Source organism: Echinops telfairi, unplaced genomic scaffold (genome assembly GCF_000313985.2).
Source record: "Echinops telfairi isolate 266 unplaced genomic scaffold, ASM31398v2 ScPeMD7_7461;HRSCAF=8499, whole genome shotgun sequence".
In the NCBI taxonomy this organism is placed as follows: domain Eukaryota; kingdom Metazoa; phylum Chordata; class Mammalia; order Afrosoricida; family Tenrecidae; genus Echinops; species Echinops telfairi.
The window spans coordinates 6,067,798-6,077,740 of NW_022111361.1; the positions used below are offsets into that span (position 1 = coordinate 6,067,798).

Consider the following 9,943-nt stretch of genomic DNA (forward strand, 5'->3'; position numbering starts at 1 on the left):
CTGTTGGCATAGTAGTTTTGAAACCAGTGAAAGGAAGCTTCACCTACTGGAGCGCTCACTAACCTGGAGTCACTCAGCGGATCTGAGGTTTCTTCGGACTCCGCCATGGACCACATGGGTCACTGGAACAACAAGGCGTTTAATTGCTGTGGCTAAATCAATGGACCGATGACTGAGAGTTCTTCCAGGCCCAAGATTCCGTGAACCCTGTTAATTCACATGACTCGATAGAAATAGGCCACTCAGCCAACTATATATATAGAGAAAGACCATATGAAAGGATCTGAATTGAAATTTTGAGTTTAAGCTCAATAACTAAAATGTTTTTAATATTTTGAAACAGGTAACAACTAAAGCTAAGCAACTAAAGGACTCCGTAGCCTGCTCCCCAGGTGAGTTCGCGACCGGTGTATTGCACTAATCTGAAGAGTTTCTTAAAAATAAATATCTTTTTACAATAACTTCCTTAAAGACAATGGTATAGAATAGTTTTTCCCGGTGAATTATACTGGCCCTATCCCTAAAAGTGTTAAACTACAGGCAATAGCTAAGCCAATCCAACCTTGCACACAAAGTAGATGCTAAGAAGATGTATCTAATTAGCTGAAAGTACAACTTAAATGTCCATCAGTGGTCCATCAGTGGTCCAATGGATAAACTGTGGTGCATACAAACAATGGATTAGTACGCAACAATGAAAGGTAATGTTGAATCCACAAAGCACCTCCCAGCATGCATGAATATGAAAGACATTCTGCTGAGTGAAACAAGTCAATCACAAAAGGACAAACATGAGACTGCGATTATCAAAAGCCAAGAGTAGGCTTATACACAGGAAGAAATATTCCATAACAGCAAGGAGGAATGGTCTAAGGAGGGGAAATCACTATCTAGATTGTACTCAAGTTTTTGTTGTTGTTTTTAAAATCATTTTATTGGGGGCTCGTACAAGTCATCACAATCTATACATACATCCATTGTGTTGAGCACATTTGTACATATGTTGCCATCATCATTCTCAAAACATTTTCTTTCTACTTGAGCCCTTGGTATCTGCTCCTCATTTTTCCCCTTCCTCCCCTGCCCTTCTTCCCTTCTGAACCCTTGATAATTTATAACTTATTATTTTTTCATGTCTTACACTGTCCAACGTCTCCTTTCACCCACTTTTCTGTTGTACGTCCCCCAGGGAGGGGGTTATATGTAGATCATTGTGATCCATTCCTCCTCCCCCCCACCCAACTTTCCCTTACCTCCCTGATATCACTACTCTCATTATTGGTCCTGAGGGGTTTATCTGGTGTTTCCAGGTCTTATTTGTACCAGTGTACATCCTCTGGTCTAGCTGAATTTGTAAGGTAGAATTAGGATCATAATAGTGGGGGTGGGGTGGGATAGGGGGAGCATTAAAGAACTAGAAGAAAGTTGTGTTTCATTGGTGCTATACTGTACCCTGACTGACTCGCCTCCTCCCCTCGACCCTTCTGTAAGGAGATGTCCAGTTGCCTACAGATGGGCTTTCGGTCTCCACTCCACACTGTCCCTAATTCACAATGATACGGTTTTTTTGTTCTTTGATGCCTGGTACCTGGTCCTATTGATACCTCATGATCACGCAGGCTGGTGTGCTTCTTCCATGTGGGCTTTGTTAGTTCTCAGCTAGATGGCTGCTTGTTTATCTTCAAGTCTTTAAGACCCCAGATGCTGTATCTTTTGATAGCCAGGCACCATCAGCTTCCTTCACCACATTTGCTAATGCACTGCTTTGTCTTCAGTGATCCTGTCAGGAAGACGAGCATCATTGAATGCCAGGTTAAAAAAAAACAACGTTCTTGCATTGAGGGAGTACTTGAGTGGAGGCCCAATGTCCATCTGCTACCTTAACACTAAACCTATAAATAGATGCACACAGATCTACTTCCCCATCATATATAAATATATTTACTATGTACATACCTTTATTTAGACCTTTATAAATGCCCTTTGCCTCCTAGTTCTTTCCTCTATTTTCTTTTACTTTCCTCTTGTCCCACTATCATGTTCAGCCTTCATTGGGTTTCAGTCATTCCTCTTGGTTACATTGCCCTTGATCAAGCCCTACCAGGCCTACACCCACCTCACCACCAATTTTAGATCACTTGTTCTCTTGTCCCCAAGTCTCTTAACACCCACTTCCTTCCTCCCCCCCCCCTCCCATGTCCCTGTGGAACCGTTGGTTCTATTGTTTTCTCCTCCAGATTGTTTATCCCGCCTATTTTATCTAGATAGACCTGCAGAGATAATAATATGCACACAAAAAAAGACAGAGCAAAACAAAGCAACAAAAGAAAACAAAACAGCGACAGAAAAAAAAGAAAAACCTGTAAATAGTTCAAGGTCTGTTGGTCAACCTTTAGGAGTGTTTTCTGGTGGAGTCTGATGGAGTGCCACACCCTGGCCCCAAAGTCTATATTTGGTGTTCCCTGGGGACTCTGTTGCTCTGCTCCCCTTGCTGTTCTGTTGCACACCCTTAGTGTTTCCCCTCTGTGTGGTGGGGTCAGATCCGGTGCAATTCCCACATTGTGCCTCCAGTGTTGTCCCTCGTAGCACTATGGGTCAGTGAGGGACATTTTGTCTTATAGTGGTGCTGGCCCTAGTGGTCCTCTCTGTGCATTGGCTGCTCTGATCAGGAATATCGTCCTCAGGGCTTGGTGGGCTAGGATGTGCTCCACTCTCTCTTCCTCTCCCTTCATTTGCTTCTGTGTGCTCTGATCAAGTACTCAAGTTTTAATTCTGGTGAAGGGACATGTCAATACAGTATGAAAGATGTCAGCACAATATGACCAAGGTAAAGAAAGACAGCCACAGCATAAAAATCATGGAGAGATTACTGAAGAGATGGGTGCTATATCAAAGTGTGGTGGAAAAACTAGATGATGCCCGACTATCAGAATAGGGTCTGAGGTCTTAAAGACTGTCTTCAAACAAGCAAGCCATCTAAGTGAGGCATCAATTACGTCCACATGGAAGCAGTACACATGCCTGTGTGATCCAAAGGAAAGGGGAAATATATGTGAATTACGCCTCTGGTAAGTCCCCCCTAACCATAGACCCAGGGACGTGAATAGCCTTGCAGTCAGGCAGAGTGCACTGGAAAGTAGATTATTGAAGATGCAATTATTAACACTCTATCATTTGATTGCATTTTAAATTTTGACCCATTTAAAATTTGTTCCAAAAAATTAAAATTAAAAAAACATTGTTCTATTTTTTAATATGTTCTTTTTTGTTGTTGTTGTTTGGTGTATATATAGGTTTTTGTTTTAGTTATTTTTTAATTATACCATGTTATTGGCATATATTTCACATATCATACAATTCAATAATTCAATTATAGTAATGAGTCGTACAATCATCTCCACAATCAAGCTTAGAACATTTACCATATATACTCATGTTTATAAGCTGAATATTTCAGCACATTTTTTTCTTTTTTTTAAATTAAATCATTTTATTGGGGGTAAACAATCATTTTATTGGGGGCTTACAACTCTTAGAACAATCCACACATATATCCATTGTGTCAAGCACTTTTGTACATTTGTTTCCCACATCATTCTCAAAATATTTGTTTTCTACTTGAGCCCCTGGTATTCGCTCCTCATTTTCCCCCTTCCTCCTTGCTCCCCCCTCTCCCATGAACCCTTGATAATTTATAAATTATTATTTTTTCATATCTTACATTGTCCAACATTTCCCTTCACCCACTTCTCCGCTCTCCGTCCCCCAGGGAGGAGGTTTTATGTAGATCCTTATAATCTGTTCCCCCTTTCTCCCTTACCTTCCCTCCACCCTCAAGTTCAGCACATTTTTAATGCAGTTTTTGTGGTAAAAGTAAGCGCCTTGGCTGATATTCAGGTGGGCTTATACTCGAGTACATATGGTACTTCTTTCTTGCACTCCCTGTCACCAGCTCCCCACCTTCAGCAGCCTTCCCTGCCATGCAGTCCTCTCTATAGCTCTACCCATCCTGGTTTCTTATACCCAAACAAAATGCAGAAAAAACAAAAACCACTGCACTCCGGCTATTCAGAGGCTTCTTCCTGGGTGGACCCTGTGCATGGACTTTGGGCTCCCACTGTCCCGCTTGGCTCCATAGCCTTCTGAAAATTAGGTGTTCAAAATTCATCGGCTTTATTTATCTTTTTTTTAAACCCGGCCTGGAGAGAGAAGCTCTTTGGGATGTGGGGGAATCATCAGCTTTATTTTTTACTGAGGTTTACTTTGTTCTTGTGCTGAGTGTTTTGTTTGTCTGTTGGTCTTGAGCGTGCTTTCCTGTCTGGGAACTCCAGGAGAGGGAATCTATAAAGACAGTAACTGGTCGAATGGTTTCCTGATGTTATGGCAGGGGGACTGGGGAAATGGGGCACTAATAACTATGAGTACCAGAAAGAGTAAAGGTTCTAAAATTGGGGTGATGATTGTACAATTCTTAATATGATTGAACTAATAAATTGTATATGTGAATTATAAACCAATAAAGTTGGGTTTTTTTTTAAAAAGCTACTATGGTAAATGCTATGAGCAGCCCTGTGGCATAGTGGTTACTTGTTGGGCTGTGACCCACATGTTCGGCAGTTTGAAACCACCAGCAGCTCCAAAGGAGAACGACTAGGCTTTCTCCTCCCCACACAGTTACAGTCTCAGAAACCGTCAGGGGTCGCTATGAGTCACCATTGAGTCTGTGACAGTGCGTCTGGTAAATAATAGAGCATACAACAATTCAAAAACTGATAATAACTTGAGTAGACACACAGGTAAATGAGTATACAAAATAGGTAAGAACGAGGTTGTATGTACATATGTAAGTAAGGTCTGGGATATTTTTACAATACCTGTCCTTTTGTGATTAACTGACTTCACTCAGCTAGTAGTTTCCAGGTCCTTCCGTGTCAAGCATTGGTCCGTGCTTTCATGACTTTTTTAGGGATGCATGTACCATAGTTTCTTTATCCGTTCTTCCACTGGTGGGCATTTTGGCTGCTTCCAATTTCTTGCTATTGTGAACTGTGCTGCTGTGAACATGGGAGAGCACACCTCCACTTGTGTAGTATCTTTTATTTCTTTAAGGTTTATGCTTAATGGTTTCACTGGATCATACGGGATTTCAATTCCCCATTGCTTTAACTATCGCCATGTCGTTTTCCACGGTGGCTGTACGTATTTGCAAGTCGAGTTCGGATAGTTTTACGCGCATATCTTAAATGTATACCTACACTAAAGTGATTCCAAAAGGGTTCCATTCATAATGCATGGGTTTATTCCCAACAAAACCTGTGTAAACATGTCTCTGCCTTCAGACAGCTTTTCTTACCTTAATCTCATTAAGGAACCTTTGAGGACATTTTCTACCTATATACTCGTGTATAAGCCAAGTTTTTCAGCACATTTTTAAATTTATAATCATTTTATTAGGGGCTCATACAACTCTTCACAACCCGTACATACATCATTTGTGTCCAGCACATTAATAACATATGTTGCCATCATCATTCTCACAACACCCGCTTTCTACTTGAGCCCTTGGTGTCAGCTCCTCATTTTTTCCCTCTCCCTCCGTTACCCCCCCGCCTTGATAATTTATAAATTATTATTTTCTATCTTACACCATCCGACTTCTCCCTCACCCATTTCTCTGCTGTCCGTCCCCCTGGGGAGGAGGTTATATGTAGACCTCGTCATCTGTTCCCCCTTTCTCCCTCACATTCCCTCCACCCTCCCGATAGGGGAGGATGAACCTCCTAGGGGGTTCATCTGTCCTGGATTCCCTGTATTTTCAGTTCCTATCTATGCCAGTGTACATCCTCCGGTCCAGCCGGATATGGAAGGGAGGAAGCATTTAAGAACTAGAGGAAAATTGTGCATTTCATCATTGCTACACTGCACTCTGCTTGGCTTATCTCCTCCCCGCAGCCCTTCTGCAAGGGGATGTCCAATTCCCCCCCGGATGGGCCCTGGGTCCCCCCACTCTGCACTCCCCCTCATTCACAATGCTCTGATTTAAGTCTTTGATGCCTGATACCTGATCCCTTTGAAGCCTTGTCATCTTACAAGCTGGTATGCTTCTTCCATGTGGGTTTTGTTGTGTCTCAGCCTGTTTATCTTCAGGTCTTTAAGACATCAGGTGCTATATCTTTTGGTAACTGGGCACCATCAGCTTTCTTCACCATATTTGCTTGTGCACCCATTGTCTTCAGCAATTGTGCCAGGCAGGTTCAGCACATTTTTAATGCAGTTTTTGTGGTAAAATTGGGTGCACAAGCAAATGTCAGCTTATCCTCGAGTATATATGGTAACCAAAACAGTACTTCTAGGAGGATCTGTTGAGGCAGTGAAATTCAAGACAGAGGACAGTTCATAAGGTTGTGTGACTTTTGGGTGATCGCAAGGGGTTTTCTCAAAGGACACAGAACAATCCCAGGAGTGTATTAGAAGACATTCTAGGAAGAACATTGAATTGGTGAGGGAAAGGTGAGGAAGGTTGCAGTGAGCACCTGAGGACAAACACCCCCACCCTGTCCATGACACAGCACCTGCTCGTTCTTCAAGGATCGCCAGAGCTGTCCTGTGATCATTTCGTCGGAAGATCTTACTCCACACACCCACAGTCCTGACCTTCTGCCTCCGGGCTTCTTTTTGTTGCCTGAACTCAAAAGAACCTTTCAGAGGAACGTGATTTTTGAGTTGCTCAAGGATGTGACAGCTGTGGTTGTGGACAACTTGCGGTGTTGTAAATCAAAGCGTGTAGGGAAGGGTTAGAGAGAGGAACACTGTCGTCAGAAACGTATAGACCTAGACAGAGGATATTGAGAAATAATAGCTTCATATGTCAGTAGTTTTGTTAAGAAAGGTTTCTAATTCTGTAGCAATACTTTTATACACTTACTGGCATGTTTTATAGTGCACATGGGGACACAGGTTTAGAAATTACTGAGAGATTGTGACTGAACTACTGGAGTTGAAGGGCTAAAGAGATATTGGGACATTTAGGTGAATTCCCAAAACTGAGTTCATAGAGCTTATGTTTCAGATCTTAGTCCGTTGAGTGGTGTCAGGGGTCTGAAAGGCTTCGAGCAGCCATCAGAGAAGCTAAGAAGCTACTTTGGACTCTCTTTGCCTAAAGCAGAGGAGGAGAATGAAGAAACCCAGTCTCAAACAATTAGAAAGAACAACTGGCCCACACGAACCACAGCGTCCTCTGGTCGGAGACCAGAACTAGACAGATGAGAACCACAGAGGGAGGGGCTGCAGAAGGGACCGCTGAGACTGGATGCCCTCAGACCACGTCCTAACGCCTCTCAGCCCCACGTATAGACAAGCCTATACAATAAATAATAACGCCCACGAAGAAAGTGCTGCCTCAGAAACACACTCCACCGAAAAGGTCTGAGAGGTGAGAAGAAAATGATTGGGGGGTGGGGGCTGGGGCACGCTGGGAGGCCACAGGGAGAGTGCGGACCCCTTTCCGGGACCACCGCCCCTGCCGCGGAGCTTCTGGGTGTGGACTGCTGGTCGGAACACCCGTGGGCTCTAAGCTTTCACACGAGGCACAGTAAAACGCTGAAAACAAAGCCACGCTGTTTCCTCCAGAAAGACTTGGCACCCCTACTCTTAGCTCGCATCGAAGTACGGGAACACAGCCCAAACCTTGCAGCCCCCTCGGAGGCGCACACGGAGCGCTCACGACAGCGGGACTGGGACTGCGCGTGGGAAGCAGCGAGACATCTCCCGACCCGACCCCCGGATGCCTGGGAAGGTGGGGCGTCCGAAGCGCGCGTTAACCCTGTTGCAGCGTCTGTCTGTGTGTGCGGCATGGGGTGCGTTGACGAGGACAGCAAGCACACGGAGTTTCTTTCTGAGGTGAGCCTGTGACTTGGCAGGGGTCACGTTTGCTCGTCACGGTGAAAGGGGGCATCGCACGGGCTGATTTACAGACAGGGAGAAGCAAAGCCAGGCTGCTATTTGACCACGCCCCACTGGTCTACTTGCAAATTGCCTTTAAAGTTTCAAAGACATTTTTCCTTGATTTTGTCTGCTATGTGAAGAAGTGTTATGACTCATGAAACCCAATCATGCTTCCAAAGTTCTACCAGGTAGTCTTTAAAAAACATTTTTTCCCACAATTGTGGCTATCTATCAAAGACTTATTAGTAAATAGTTATAAGAAATAAAACTGGTTTAGCTGGCTAGCACCCCAAGGTATCTGGGGTAAATTAAGGGCCAGATCAAGTATCTGGCCCTTAATTAGTCACATTCAAGAAAATACCTAAAGGAAGAAATTAAAAACTACCCACCCACTGTTTTCATTTTGGAAGACAGAGTTCAGCTTTGCATTGTGTTAAGAGTGCAACCCCTGCAAAAGGGTTGTTCGACCCCCAAAGGGGTCGTCACCCACAAGTTGAGAACCGCTGGTCTAAGTGCATATACCATGTGTCTGTATCACCACCCTAGTAGCCACATGTTGTACGGCAGTCGATTCTGACCCATCGTGACCTCATAGGACAGAGAACAAGTTCCCCTGTGTGCCTACCTCTTGCTGAGCAGATGGGCTTGCCCACTGGGCCACCAGGGTCCTCCCAAAGCCTGTGATCTGGATGCCTCTTTGTGAACTCCGACATGCCCGTGACTGTGAGGCTGCTCTGGGAGCATGGTTTGGGTCAGGCACCCCTTATGCTCAAGGCAACCTCCTTGCTCATCAATATCCTAAAGAGGTCTTGTGCCCTGTTAGGCTAGCTAAAGACCCTTTTGACTTCTTTTTCAAAGTATCCCCCTTCAATAAACTCATTCTTTCTGTTCAAACCTATAAAAAAATTAGGTCTTGTGCAGCAGATTTACCTAATGCAGAATGTCTTTTGATCTCCGACTGCTGCTTCCATGAGTACTGATTGTGGATCCAAGCAAGACAAAATTCTTGACAACGTCAACCTCTTCTCCATTGATCATGATGTTACCTACTGGTCCAGCTGTGAGGATGTTGGCCTTTACATTGAGTTGTAATCCATATTGATCTTCATCAGCAAGGGCTTCAGTTCTTCCTCACTTTCAGCAGGCAAGGTTGTGTCATCTGCACACAGCAGGTTGTTAATAAGCCTTCCTCCAATCCTGGTGCCGCATTCTTCATATAACCCAGCTTCTCTGATGATTTGTCCAGTGTACAGATTGACGGGCTACCACCCAGACACACACCTTTCCTGATTTTGACCATGCCCGGATGCCCTTGTTCTTTTCATAAATATATGAACATTTTGAAAAATGTTTTATTCATGGGGTTAAGAAAAGAGTCCCTGGGGATCATGCTTGTAAGTAAGAAAATGTTGCTTGCTGGGTCATAACAAAACCTTCGCAACAACATCACGAACAGTCGTTAAGGGACAAGTGAGGTAAGTGGCGCAGCACCCACATCCTGGGTCATCACAGAGTCTGCGTGTGATGACCCAGAATTGTCTCCAAGCAGTGCGCCAGTACTCTAAAAACGATGAAGAAAATAAGTACGCAGCATGTACGCAACTAATTCTGTTGCTAGAAGGACACTCTCCAGTTGTGTGTCCGTTACTGTCTCTGAGGAAAAGCAGGTCAGACTTGGTTTCCATGACTGTCGCCTTTGGTACTTATTGTGTGCATAAACCATGTTTCCTTTTTCAAAGCAAACAGAAAAGGGGACACACTGCTTCAAAAAACGGAAGTGAAGCATTGCATCTTGATAATGAAAGCTTCGTGCACATCTCTGATTAGTTCCTGATGTCACACAAAGACCACAGCTAGGTGACTCTAAAGAACGGAAATTTGATGTCCTCAAGTCTGGGGGCTAAATGACCAACTTGCAGTCTTGGCCTGCCAGTAGCCTGGAACGGCCGTGGTCACCAGGCATCTGCCCATGACCTTGTAACTCCTCCCTCCTCCCCCC

General features: G+C 44.2%; 2 protein-coding genes across 4 annotated transcripts in view; one reads left to right on the forward strand and one right to left on the reverse strand.

Annotated features, from left to right (window-relative positions):
* Positions 1-9,943, forward strand: part of DNAJC1 (DnaJ heat shock protein family (Hsp40) member C1) — a 217,616-nt gene that overhangs the window by 205,118 nt on the left and 2,555 nt on the right. The window contains exon 11 of the mRNA XM_045300227.1: positions 344-392. Within this exon, the coding sequence (XP_045156162.1) occupies positions 344-392 (49 nt within the window). The remainder of the gene's footprint in view (positions 1-343; positions 393-9,943) is intronic.
* The window catches only part of MLLT10 (MLLT10 histone lysine methyltransferase DOT1L cofactor), a 252,498-nt gene continuing 244,297 nt past the window's right edge, over positions 1,743-9,943 (reverse strand). Inside the window, exons 25-26 of one of the 3 annotated variants that reach the window (XR_006681004.1) lie at positions 6,573-6,831; positions 1,743-1,780 (exon numbers count right to left, since the gene is read on the reverse strand). The gene's annotated coding sequence lies outside the window, so the exon portion shown is untranslated. Of the gene's footprint in view, positions 1,781-6,288; positions 6,832-9,943 lie in introns of those variants that run through there. The other 2 variants (XR_006681005.1, XR_006681003.1) reach the window with 2 other exon arrangements.